This window comes from Chlamydotis macqueenii, chromosome 12 (genome assembly GCF_036417535.1).
Source record: "Chlamydotis macqueenii isolate bChlMac1 chromosome 12, bChlMac1.mat, whole genome shotgun sequence".
Lineage (NCBI taxonomy): Eukaryota > Metazoa > Chordata > Aves > Otidiformes > Otididae > Chlamydotis > Chlamydotis macqueenii.
In genome coordinates, this window is record NC_141567.1 from 2757938 (window position 1) to 2771791 (window position 13854).

General features: G+C 50.4%; 1 protein-coding gene and 1 long non-coding RNA gene across 2 annotated transcripts in view; one reads left to right on the forward strand and one right to left on the reverse strand.

The window, feature by feature from the left end:
• Positions 1-13854, forward strand: part of MEGF11 (multiple EGF like domains 11) — a 203768-nt gene that overhangs the window by 185989 nt on the left and 3925 nt on the right. The window contains exons 23-24 of the mRNA XM_086756994.1: positions 2380-2446; positions 8098-8154. Of these exons, the coding sequence (XP_086613120.1) occupies positions 2380-2446; positions 8098-8154 (124 nt within the window). The remainder of the gene's footprint in view (positions 1-2379; positions 2447-8097; positions 8155-13854) is intronic.
• On the reverse strand, positions 1457-13807 carry LOC147599214 (uncharacterized). Its single transcript, XR_015259859.1, has 3 exons — positions 13729-13807; positions 10945-11294; positions 1457-4504 (listed from the first exon to the last, which is right to left on the reverse strand). It is a non-coding gene; the product is annotated as an uncharacterized LOC147599214 (long non-coding RNA).

Sequence of the window (13854 nt, forward strand, 5' to 3'; positions counted from 1 at the left end):
ACACATCCCTCGCTGTGTGCATGTGTGGTCGGTGTATTTGCGCTGTTGTCTCCTGAATCTTCCAGGCTGGAGTTCAGCCCGCTCAGAGCACAATTACGTGCTTTGCAAAGGATGAAACCTGTTTGTGTAAAAGCTTCACTGAATAGCTCTGAAAATACTGTGCAACTGCTTGTAGAGAGGCCCAGCGTGTGTGTGTGTGTGCAGAGCCTTTTCTGTCTGTGCTGTCTCCTGTCTCTGTGCAGCGCTCACAGCGTGGTTTCTCCTGTGTCAGGTAGATGACGTGTGGCGTAAAAACGCCTCAGACCGCTTTCTGCATCCCGAAGCGATGGCATTCAATCAGCAGGGTTTAGTCAACGAAGGCAAGGTTTTGGGTGTGCTCCTGGTAGAGAGGAGCACTTGCAGATGCTTTCCCTGGAGATAAGGCAGAGGCTGCAGAGCTCTGCTGCGTTATCCTCGGTGACCCAGCTTTGGGATTGCTCACGGAACGTCTGCCTGGCTGGGAGGGTGCTGCTGGTCCCCATTGCCATGTGTGCAGAGGAACTTCTGCCCGAGATGTCCTGACCCTGAGCCCGCAGAGGAGTTGCATGGCTTCCCAGTCCCATCCCCTCCTCCTCATTCCATCCCACTTGGAACAGGCATTTCTCCTTCCCACTGTGTTTCCTCACCTCCTGTGACGCTGTCACTCCTTGCAGGTCCTGGTGTGCTCTTCGCAGCTGGGTCAGCTGGCGAAGCCATTTCACTTGGTGACTGCCCTGCCCCTGAGGTTGTGTCCGTGTTACGTGGCACGGAGCAGCGTCCCTGGCCGCTCCCCGGGGCAGCCATCTTGTCCCTCTCCATCCGGCTGTGATTCCTTTAAGGAAATCTCTCCAGAACAGGGTTTTGACCATGGTATCTCTTTGCACAGCACCTTTGCTGAGCCAGTAGCACAATGTAAAGGTATTTGTGACCCCACGCTCAGGGGACACGTGGGACTACGTGTCCCGAGAGCATAGGGCCATGTCCCGCGTGTGCTGTCAGCTCTTTCCAGGCGCACTGGGGGACTCCAGGTGTCCTGCAAAGCCATCCTCCGTGTCCAGAACAGCGGGTGCTCTGCAGCCACGAGGACGATGCGGGGCTGCCACAGCCTGGAGCGGGGTGGCTGTGGCCCTCAGGGCTCTTAAATGGGACTGGGAGGGGGGTGAAAATACCTTTGGGTGCCAGCTGGGATTTTATATCCCAATAGACTTCAACACATTATTGGAATTTTTTGTTCCAGGTCTTAAAACCGCTATGAAAGCTAAGCAAAAATTAATGAGAGATCAGGAAAAATGAAATGTGGTAATTTTGAATCCCTTGTTTCAAGTATAACCTCCTTTATTGTTAAGCATTTTCTTGTAAATACAGTAAAATAGCGGAGGTGAACCCTCTGGAACAGAGGCAGGAGGCTTTCCAGTTTGGAAGCAGACACGGGAGAGTGACAGTAGCTTCATAACTTTAATTTTTCAGAAACAGGGTTGGGATTTGCTCTTGAACTGACGTGTCCTCAGGACCAGGCGTGGCTTTCAAGGGAAAACATTGAGGCGGAAAACTCGACCGCTTTAGCGAGTGCAGTGATTCACAGCCCCTCCTCGCTGGGACTCGCCCGATCCCCATGTGCTTTGTAGAGCCACTTTTGCTGTGGTGCCCCAGTCTAGTGGAGCCATGCACCCCCAAAACAGCAGCCCCTCTCCTTTCACTGAGCGCAATAAGAGGTGCTCACTGCAGGTCCCCAAAATCCCCATCCCTCAGGCAGACGCTGCGCTTGCCTCTTGATATCGCGCTGAAGCGTTACGCAGCGCAGGTGGGGCTCCTACCAATGGCAGAAAAACCAAGAGCACGTTGACACCGGTGGCTGATACAACAACAGCCTTCTCCAGACGGTGCCACCCCGGCGGCGTACCCGGCTTTACGCTTCGTTATTGCCAATGTTATTTTCCTTGAATTGAAAGAAATCTTTTAGCCATTCCATCTCTTTTCACTAAACATACGGATGTGTTAGCAAACCAAACAGCTCCTTGCATGCTTACGTTGGAGGTTTTGGCCCATCCATCTCCATGAGTTGTTTTGCAGCTGCCAGCATGTCGCTCCATGTCCACGGGCGTTCGAGTCGTGATTGCTGGTTACTCAAGGAAATTCTGTGTTTTCCAGCATGCTTGTGTTCATTGCTTGGTGAAGTGACTTTCCTTTGTGATTTTCCCCAATGCTAGTGAACAACTGTCACATTCACACACAGAAATGGCGAGGCCAAGGCCAAGGTCATAGTCATCTCCCATTTTTATTCATGACATCGTTGGGCTGAAGTCTTGGGTGGGAACTGTCTGTTTCTTTCAGCATTAACCCATTATCATACTTTTTGAACAGCTCAGTAACAAAATCCTTGACAGAGAAACTGCAGACTGGAGACCCTACAGCTATCTGAATGAACTAGGTCAGTAATTTTTAAACCATTTAATCATTTTAGTAGACTTTAGAGCGATTCCAGAGCCAAATCAGCCTTTCATGAAGGCATTAACAATAATGAAGAATATTGGTGTTGTCTTTATTTCACAGTCAGAATTGCCAGTAGTGAAAGATGGAGAATTTAAAATTATTTCCTTTGCCACAGGCCACAGACTGGGAAAGCAGAGTCAATACTCATTCTGGTAACCCCTCCTAGGTTGCTCGGTTGAATCACTATCTATCTACTCTATGAATGTTTTTTTTAATACTAACTTAGAACATTAAAAATTCAAATTAGGGATATATTTTTTTCTTTCACGCTTTATAAAGTTTAGCACTAACTACTGGCATCTTGATAAAACGGTGGAGCCTCTGGCGGGAGCGGGAGCGTGCGATACACCCTGTTATCTCCCAGTTAATCATCCAGTGGCCGTTTTTCAGGGAATTTTGAACCACCAGCCACTGCAAACAAGCCAAGAGTGAAGTTTAATTGTCCTTTCTGAGTTTATTCTCCCTGGTTTCAGTTTTAACAGGGTTTTTGGCAGCTCGTATCTTAAAGCCTCTCCAGATTTAGTGCTTGGCATGCTATTTGTTTTCCTGTCTGAGCACTTGGAGTTTAGCTTGTCAGTGGCAGAAAGCATTTGCCTTCCTGAACTGGGATTACGAATATCTTACTGCAAATACGCAGCGTGAGGGAGAGTGCAGTCCTAAGTGGTATTATGGGATTTTTAAGGTCAACTGTCTCACAGCTCACGTGGCAAAGGAATTAACACGAGGCAGCACCAGGCATCACATCTTGTCACTGCTCGTTTGGTCGCACACCATGCCTTGCTCCAACGATCAAGACGACCCTGCATCAGGAAAATCACAAAGCTGGCGAGCTTCAGTGCAAAGACTTTTCCATTATCAGGCATTAATTAATCTTTTCTGTCATAAGCTGCGGAACCGCTGTTGTGCTTATCTGTACGTAAGGTGGAGAGTTGGGGGAGGTGAGGATTCCAAACGCTCCCCAGATGAAGTTAATTTTCATTTTACTGCTTTGCTGCTTTATTTGCTTTTGTCTTGCGGTGTCCTGAACTCCCTGTGTGCCACATTTGTCCTCAATTCATGCATTTTCTTTTACTAGCAGAAGCAATGCTAAATGCCTTTGCAGCCAGAACGGTGTAGAAGTGATAAATAGTTTAGTCAAGTGGTCGCCAGCAAAACAGTCACAATGTTTTCCATGGCGCTTTGCATCCCAGACACTTTTTTCTTTTTTTTTTCTTTGTTTCTTTCACAGTGTCTGTTTCACACTAACTGATAAAAATGAGATTTTTTTTTCTCCCCTTTCAGTACCAAAATTAATGCTTGCTTATGCTAACTTTCTTAGTACTTAATTCTTGTTCAGATCAAGGCCATTTTAAAATGAAACTAGAATATTTTCATTTCATGGTGTTACTTCCATGCAGTAAAAGCTGCAGATTCCACTTCTATTTGCAAACTTCAATTTTGAATTGTAAACAAATTAAGATAAGCTTAAGAAGGTCACAGAGGGGATCTTGACCTTCAAACCACATCACGCATGGCAGTAGGGAAGAGTGAGAGGGATGTACCACCTTCTCGTCCCACTGCCAGCCTCAGCTCTTACGGCACAGACGCTGTAGTGGTGGAACAGCAGCCAAGTAGCGTCGATGGCTGGATTCAGTTAAACACAGCTGAAATAGCAGTGCACAACTCTGCTGTGAGCCCAGGAAATATTACAGAGAGCAGATGTGTAAGTTTTGAGCTAGAGGCAGGGAAGACGACTTAGAGAAATTGAAGAGAAATTTGGAACAGATGGAAAACCCTCAGCTCTTCTGGTCACCTTCCTGGTTCTTCAGCCAGCGGCTCCTGCGGCTGAGGCATTGATCCCAAAGGACCAACCAGATGTGAAACAGCGTCAGGCTCACAAAGTGTCTGTAGGCTTGTTAGAAATTGCAAGTGTCATAAATAGGAATTCTAGCTGGTGGAAAGGAAATCGTAAGAATATCCATGTGAAAATTAACTCAGACGCTCCATCTTCGAAAACCTGCAATCATAAGGAGTTTTATTAATTCTTTTTTTTTTTTTTTTTTGACCTACAAAATGCATTTCTGCTCAAAGTCGGATGCAGTCCAGATCTGCCCCAGGCTGACCCCTTTTGTGTTTTGAACTGCAGCGTACCATCACTGCTCAGGGTCGTGGCTGTGCGCAGACTGGGTGTAAGGGCTCAGGGACTCTTCTCAAGTGGAAAACCTTGCTTCTCAACACAAACCTTGCTTGAGACTCTGGGGACTCTGTGGTGTCAAGAAGAGGTGGCTTTGTCACTTTTGCTGTGTATCCCTACCTGTTCAATGCAGCCTAGTGCTGCTGGTTTCAAGGAATGGTTTGGCTTTGCATTTTCTATTCCCTGTCTTGTTGCAGAACCGGAATAGTTTGCCCTGGGACTAATCTCTCTGCCGTAGTCCAGTCCGCATTAAGCAATTGCAGAGTCCAGCTTACAGCTCCTATTCCAAGCAAGTCAAGAGTCCTAAACCACCTCCTGAGTTCAGGAAAGGTTGTTATGCTCATTAGCTTGAGCGCTGAGCACAGGGAGCTGCAGACAAAAATGGTTTTATCTGAAATGGTTTTTTAACGGCGGTCCTCAATGCAGAGACTAAAGTGTGATTTGCAGCACATCGTGCGTGACTCAAAGCTGCGTTTATTCCAGAGGACCAAAGCCACAATGCCTGGTTCAGAGCTGACTTTGCATTTTCTCAAAGCCAAGAGGTGTGGAAAAATATTTCCAGCCGAGACTCCGATTTCACCCCAGCAGACAATTTCGCTTCAAACTTAAACCTAGACTTTCCTGAAGTGCAAGATTCCTGGCCTGTTTAGGGCTTTTCCACATTAACTGCTTTTGCAGTTTAAAAAAAGAATGTCTCCATCACTCATTTCACCTCCTGAGGAATGCAATGCATACACAAAAATGGGTCACAGAATTTTAACGGACATAAAAGACGACTAAAAGTAGAATTACAGGGAACGGGCTGAGAAGGGCTTTGGGGGGTCGCGTTGTCCTCCCAAGGCAGCACCAACCCTACCTGTACCTTTCCCAGCAGCTGTGTCCCACCTTTTCTTGCCCATGCTCCCATAAGAAGGATTCTCAGTTTCCTACAGCTACACTGCAGTGAGAAGTGAGCTCGGGTGTGGCAGCGTGCTGTTTTGCAGCTCAGTGGGGGCAAGGATTGCCTTGGCGCCCGGCTCAAACCCAGAAGTCAGGTTCACTCAGACGAACTCTGTATTAATACGGCCGCCTGCGCTCCGGGAGGGTCTCACAGCCAGTCTGGGCTTACTCAGAGCAGGCACAGAGATCGCTTGCTGCTGTAGAAGCCCTGCAGACATGCCTGACGTGTCCAGTAGTCCTGGCAGGAGCTCACATGGAGCTGAGCTAAGGAAATATGCTCAGAAGGTGGAGTCCTTCCCCTCCGAGCCACTGAAAGCGCTGGATGCTATTGCTGCGAGGATGATACTGCTGCGAGGATGCTATTGCTGCGTCTTCACAGCAGCCCCAAGGCTCCAGCCTTCCTTCGGGTCTTCCCAGCTGCAATGGGAACATTTCTGCAAAGATCTGATGAGGATGCTCAGAACAGATGTGACGTTCTTGTACAACAACGTGCAATGAGCACAGCTAACTGTTCCCTGGATAACCTCTGTTTTGCTCAGTCACTTATTCTTCGTGGTCCTTGTTCTAACCATCTCATTAATCCCCAGCAGTTATGAGGACACTGTCCTGCAGGATCACTCCTGTGTTTTTTGCTGCTTGCTTTGTCTCTAACTCAGACGTAGCTGCTCAATATTTTAAAGTTACTGGGAAAGCCTAGATCGTGGTCCTGAGCAAAGTTACGCATCCTGGTTTTCCAAAGCCAGAGGCTCTTCCCGTGTTGCTGTTGCACGACACGAGCAACGCTGTGTCCAACGCACCTCCCCACCCCGCCTGGGTTGCCGCTGCTCTCTCTTCGTGGGTATGGCCCCCGTCACCGTACAGCCCCCGTTCTGTGCTCACCACCTTCCTATACGCCAGCCTTGCTCTGTGTGGTGTGAGCTGCTTCCTGCCGGAGCCACCCTGCTTGTTTGCCTGCGGAGCTGGCCCAGACACTGCCTGGGCATTCCTGGCCCTGGAGGCTTGCTGGGCCCTGGCAAGAGGAGCTGGGATCACCAGGGACGGCCTTTGGGAGCACCACTGCTGGGAAAGAGAGCACCAGCCCTGTGGATGTGAGCCAAGGTGTGAATTAGCTCCGTCCTCTTCGCTCAGGACTCGGCCCTAGCAGAATACAGGAGAGGAAAAAGCACACGGCTGGTACCGTCAGGGGAAAGGGCGGCCCCACTGTGCCCAGACTGCCCAGTCCGCTGTGCCCTCTGCATCTTCTTTCAGGGGGCTGAGTCTGGGAAGCGGCTCAGGATAAGTGATGGAAAACAAAGTAGAAGGTGCTCAAATGGTTTGGGGAGTCACTCTTGGCCAGAAGGGAGAGAGCCCCACCACAGAGCGCCGGCCGTGTACCATCAGCCCTTCTCCTGGGCTCGGGGATGGACACGCAGAATCCATGCCAATTGCCTTTGATGTGCCAGTAACACATTTATTGTCTGATTTTCCTTATTTAGCAAAAAAAAAAAAAAAGCTGTCATGATAAAGGGACTGGTACATCATTGCCAGTGGTGGTGACAGCTTTTTCTGTAGACACCAGAGGACGTGCTCGAACAAATAGCTGCGAGACCCCTGCGACGCGCTGTTTGCGGGGCTCTTTGACCAGTGGAACTTAGTTATTGACTGGGAATCCCGTAAGCCACAAAGACATTTCTCTCTCAGTAACCAAAGTGGTGTTGATTTTGCTAGTCAGTAAGAAATACCAGGCTCTACAGTTAAAAGGATGTGAAGGTTTACGTTAGATTTTCCTTGTGATTGATATCTGGGATAACCTGCAGTCGTGCAAACGGAAAAGGTTCCCATCCCCTTCTCTCTCTGCCCCGGTAAGGAGTGGCAAGGTCTTACAGAGTTACACCAGGCAGAAGTCTTTGCGTTGTGTCTCTGCTTTCATTTTCAGACCACTGTAGTCCCTCAGGGACCGTTGTCACGCCAGTTACTGAACTGGGCAAGTTCATAAGCAAAGTCATACGGGGTAATTCAGACAGACTGCACACACCTTGGAATCTAAGACTGTGAATTAAATAGCATGCTATCCACGAATGAAACAAAGCCTAAAATTAGTCACAGTCATGTAATATAACCTGCAGACTCCAATTTGAAAGAATATGGCTTGGACTTCTTTTGCTAATCCAGCCCAGTGTTTCAGCAATGAACGTATTGGCAGATGATTCTTTTTCTGTTCCTCTGATGGATCGCTTTTCTCGGTAATGAGCAGTACCCTGCTTCGGGAAAGCCCTCCCTTCCAGGGAAGCTCTTCAGCATATGCATAATTTTAGGTGTGCACGGAGTCCCCGCTGAAGCTGAGCACATGCTCACAGCTGAGGATGTGCTTAAGAGCCTCCCTAAATGAGGGCCTTGATGTACAATTTAGAGGAAAGAATATATGCTGCTCAGTAGTCAAAGCAATCCAATTTACATAAATATTTATTTGTTTTCCATTATATATCATTTTTATGCAGGTGCTTGTGGGATGGATAGACGTCAGAACACATACATAATGGAAAAAAGCTTCAAAGGTATGGTATCCAGTGCCTGCAGCCACCCTGGCAGAGAGTGTGAGGAGGGTGGCGTAGAAGAGGTGAGATAGGAGACCCCAGCGCCCGGGCGAGCGGCCATGCCGAGGCAGAAAGGGCCAGAGCAATTACCTACAAAATACGCCGGCACGGCTCAGCTGGCAGTGCTCCTGACTCTGAGCCAGATGTCTGGGGCCCGTGAATTGTGGATGCAAGTCTTCACAAGGCCGCAGGCTCCTGCCGCGGCCGAGCAGCACGAGACGAAAAGGGAGGGCTTTGCTGCAGGGACAGGAGGTGCAGTGGGACCGTCTGGCCAGGGAAGCTCTTCTAGGACCTACCAGCCATCCTACAAGGGCTTTCTGGTGGCAGTTGCTGCTGATAGACTGGTTCATTTGCCTGCTAAGGCACAGCTCCGTATGGCTCTTGGCCATCCTGAGCTTCAACAAAGCCATGAGAAAACAAGCTGACCCTGCTCTGTGGCCTTCACTGCAAGAGATTTATAGCAGAGCTTGAGAAAAGACCTCACTTGGTACATTAACTGGTCATGCCGGCACGAAGCAATTAATGGGCTTTGACTCCAGGGCAGTTCTGAAAAGGGACCGTGGATGGATGAGTCATGAGCACAAGGCCCAGTGATTTTAGATTGCAGTTGCCCTCCAGGTTTACACTGAAAATATTCCAGTTATGCATGGAAAACAAGACCGCTTGGCATAGTGGTCCCCGTGTGCTCCTGATTGACTGGGCTGGGGTTTGGCAAACTGAACTTGTGGTCCGGAAGCTGGAGTGAGGAGTCTGTCTCATTCGGAATGGGCAGGTCTCAGGCTGAGGGCCTTGATCTCAATCCAAGGCTGTTGTGGCCGTAGCACCAGCTGGGAATGTCCCTCCACCAGCCGAGGAGGCAGACACTGCCCAGCCTCTTCCCTAGTGTCCTTGGCCAGTATCAGCTGTGTAATGGGGATAATGGTACCTCCACAGAGCTGGCTTCAAGGTCCCACTAGTCTGCTGTGGCCGAGGTGTTACAGAGCAAGAGCCTTCGCTGCACGAACACGGAATATTGAAAGCTGTTCCCCTTAAAAAGCAGTGACCAGCTTATAGCCAGGCCTAGAGAACACTCATACTAGCAGTAATCACTTTGTAGCTGCTGTTTACAAAATCCAGTGATGTAATATTTGCTAAAACATCACCTTGCCACACAGAATCACCAAAGGGAACCAATAATCCGTGACCAAATCCTTCTTGATAAAGCTAAATTCAAAATATTTAAAGGGTTGTGTGTGTATTTCACTCAATCCACTGGTTTCAGCTACTTCAATTATTCCGTTTTTCAGAAAACAGTATCTTATTATAGTATCATTAGTTGGTCTTTTTACTTGGAACTATTAATTTCAAGATTAAACTAAATTACTGTGTTTACAAAGTTAAAAAGCTGCTTTGAACACACGCAGTAGGAGTTCCCATCCGTACACGGTCACGCAGCGTGGGCACCAGCGTGAACGAGAGGAGAGGAACTGCAGTAACAGTGAGCTGTGAAATGTATTTTCTGCTGCTACGTATTTTGTTTATTATTTAGGATCTGAGCCATCTTCTTTACGTGTTTCTCTCCTCCTGAATTGACAATCAGGCCTAGGAGCCGTGTCGGGAGGGTTGCTGTGTTCTCTGCGGCCGCTCAGCCAGCAAGGCAGGGCGCTGGGGATGCGAACGCGGGTTTTGGGTAGCTAACCTGCAGGTAGCTAGCAGCTGAGATTTCTCAGAAGCGTCTGCCCTTGGACGGCGAAAGGTTTCCTACAGCCCAGTCTGAAGGTCGGTTCCCTGGCTCGGGCAGCCGCGAGGCTCCGACGGCAGCGTGGGCGCCCCGGTCCCGGACGAGCGCCCTGCCGGGAGGAGCTGGGTGAGGGGCCTGATGCTGAGCGCACAGCTCATCTGAACGATGGAGAGGAAGCTCTGCTAAGCTGGGCCATTCGCATAGAAGAAACTTTCAGTCCCAAACAATCTGATTTTGTCAGCAGAAACACCTGGCAGGCGGGTGCTTTGTTTTTATCTGCTTTTATGCGCTTTAAAGAGGATGTCTTTTCCCATCAGGATCTCTTAGGTCTGACTGGAGAAACCTGCCCTGTAGTTGAAAATCATGCTCGGTGCTCCCGATCCCAGCCCAGAGTGCTGCACGGGATGTATTCCTGCGAGAGGGCATGGGGGTCTGGGGGCTTGAGGCCAAGTTCAGGCTGTGGTGGACCTGGTCTGCCACCAGCTTCTTGCAGTTCTCCTCTGAGGAGACCAGAGCCCCCAGCTCCGCAGTCCCTGCTCCCCGCAGGCCGGGCTGGGGGCCGTCCCCAGAGCAGGGCAGCCAGGAGAGGGACGTCCCTTTCGCTACCTGCCTCCAGAAATGCAGTGGCCGTGCTGCTCTGCAGGCCCAGGGATGCCCCGTTCGTGTTCGCCAGGGTCACTCACACTCACTGCTCACCTCGCAGTGTCTGACGGGAACCCTTCGGGGCAGCGAGGGGCTGGGTGCCAGGGTGCCAGCTGAGCCCCGTGGCACGTGGTGACGGCAGTTGAACAGTCACAGGGTTTTCAGAGCAGTTTCTTCCCTGTGCATCGTGTTCAGCGATACCATTTCCAGGCTTTTATTGGCAGCTGAGTCCTTTTCTGGTTTTTTAGGGCGTTTTTTTTTTTTTTTAATGAATGCTGATGCACTGGTGGAGCAATGTGACCTCAGGCACTGACATTTTAAGGAGAAAAACCCTCTGCTTTGCACGCTACCCAGCAAAATCAGAGCGGTCAGAACACGAATGCACTCACCTGAGGAACCTGGGACCTGGTTCAGTGTGGTTCATTTGTTGGTTGTACAGGAACGCGTCCTCACAACTGCGTCACACTGAAGAGCGGCAGGGAGCTGCCGCTCTGAGACGGGCCTGGCAGCAGCAAAGGTTAGCCGGGCTCCTGGAAGCAGCCAGAAAGGCACGCTGCACCGAACGTCACCCGTCAATGTGATTAAATAGCAGGAGAGCGTGTTTCACCTGTGCACATCGTATTTCCTTAGCACTTCAAACGTGGCAGCAGGCACTGAGGCTCGTCATTAGCGTGCCGGAGGATATTCAGGGCAAAAGAGAGGAACCAGGCTGTGGGAGGGACAAGAACATTGCCAGCCCCTGGTAACAAAAATAAAATCTCCTTCAAAGGTCTGATGAGTGGTATCCAGGCAACACGGAAGACAGGGACTTCAAAATTAGAGCCTGTTCCCCGTATTTCTGTAGCGTGTCCAGCTGATCAAGCGCTGACAGCGCGTACTGGTGCTGCTGGTGGCAGTGCCACGGGTCAGGCTGGGCTTTGCCCCTGCATGAGAGCCCACCCCATGGGACACGGGGGACACCGGGGTGGCACCGCCAAAGCTCACGTGGCCTGCAGGGTGAACGGGCTGGGAATTCCTAAATAAGATTGTTCTGAGTTAAATTAATTCATGAAATGCAATTTGACAATTGATGCCAGCCTTCTTAATTATCCCCAAATTACCTTAATAACAAAGTAACTCAGATGCTTCCACGTCCTGTAGAGTTAAATTCTCTGCCATCTTGCACATCGTGTGCCTTGTGGGCTAACGGCTCCCTGGTGTACAGCACGTCACCAGACAGACGCTGGTGCTCCGTAAATTAGATCGTAGCCAGAGCGAAGGGTCTGAGCCTTAGCTAGACACAGCGTTCCCAGTTACGTCAGCGGGAACTGGCTCTTAGGCGCGCTGTTTCTCAATATCTTCTGGGAAAAGGCGATTCCTGGGAGAGGCCAAATGAGTCTGGGCAGCCCGAGGGGCGTTTCGCCCGGCCTCCCTGGGAAGGGAAGGGCTGGCACTGTGACTGCGGCCCGAGGGACACCGGCCTGCGGGGCAGTGTCAGCCCCAGAGCGGTGCAGGTGGATTTTAGCTTAGGAAGACAGAAGTAGCTGAGCTGGACTTAATAAAATATATGATGTGCTGGGATTTTTGCCTATGCCAGGCTGGCTCTGCCCTCGTGGCCTCGTGTGGGCCAGAAGCCACACGAGGTGCTGCCAGCTTTTGTGAGCTCCTGCCCTTTGCGCCAGGAGCATCTGCTCAGCAGCGTGGCTTGAGGCACAGCAGCAAGTTTGTGACAGTTCTCCTGTCCCCTCACCCCCAAATTTAGAGCTGGCTCATTAAAGGCTGCCCAGGCTCTCCTAACGAGCACTACTCCCAGTAGCCACCAGCGGCTGTAACTTGCTGGCAGGTGGAGCTGAGCCTTTCTTTGGCTAGGGATGAAATCAAAGCCTCAGGGCTGAGCCTTTCCCCCTCACCGGAGCCACGGCCCTGAAGCGTGAGTGCTCCTGCACCGGTGTCCACTTGGGCAGCGCCGGGAGCTTTCAGCTCCTTGCCCACGTGAGACAGATCCCCCATGTCACCTTCCCAGTGACTGGAGAATGGGGCCCAGTCCACACAGCACTGGTAGTTTTAGCCTAAAGATTTTCATTTTATTATAGGATGTGTTAGTCTTTGTCTGTTGTCTCCCTACCTACTAATGCTGAGCTCGTTGATGTGTGGAAGCCGCTGGTGTTGCAGGGTTGCTCCATCGCCCATTAGAAGGAGAGGAGGGACAGCTTTCCACTGACTTGCCTGTACTGGGAGGGGGTTGGTAAAGCTGGAGGGCCAAACCCTGCTGCCAGCAGCTGGGGAGTAGTTGTGTTGCTTTGGTTCCTGTCTCCTGTGAGCCACCAAAACAGACGTGTTTCACTTTGAAGCAAAGGCGTTGTTAATCTCACCCAGGCTGAAGTCAGACAAAGTCTCTTCATTTTATTTCTAAATAAACACTGCACTGGTGCCAGGGCCTCCACCAGCCCTCACGTTCCTGATGGTCCCAGTATGGTCCAGCTGGTTTGCTTTGCCGTGGAGCTTCCTACCAAACTGCTTTCACTACCCCTGAGAGCTCTCCAGATTTGCTCGTAGCACTGAATTTGGGGCACAGACATGCAATAGCTTGCTGCAGGGCAGGACCTGACACCTTGCTTGGGATGCCAGCTCGGTGCTGTCCCCCAGCTGAGGCAAGACGAAGGGCACCAGGCACGGGGGCTGAGGGACACAGCCCCGCACAGCCCCGGAGCTGGTGGAGGGGACGTTGCACCGCAGGGTGCCGCAGACCTGAGAAGCACGTTAGCAGGCCGGGGCGGACAGGCACAGAGCCGAGGTTTGTAACAGAGAAGCGATATCGTGTTGTCTGTCTATTTCTTAACCTGAATTTCTCTTTTTGTCTCCCATACTAGATAGCGGGGGCAGCTGGGATTGCAGCTATTTTGCAAGTCCCGCTGTGTCACCGGGAGTATTTCATATATACCAGGATCTGCCTTTGTACTGTAACCCCGCACAAGAAAATGCCTCATCTTTCATTGCATCGCTCTAATTCTAAATTAATGGCACTGCCCAGCAGGATGCACACAGCAGCAATGGCACGTTCTTGAATGTCACTGTTAAGCTCTATTTATTCTCTATTGTTTTTCTATTATTATTATTATTTTTAAAGCAAGGCTGGCACACCCCAGCCAGGGTGACCCACAGGGGAGACCGGTGGCTGTAACTCTCACACCAACCTTGTTCTCCCCGTGTAGCGCCTCCTCCGTCACCATCTCCTGTTTTCTCCAGCCTAAGGGAGAGGAGCAGTAGACGTCTACAGCGATGGGAGAAAAAAAAAACAAAAACGCCAAGTAAAAGTGAGG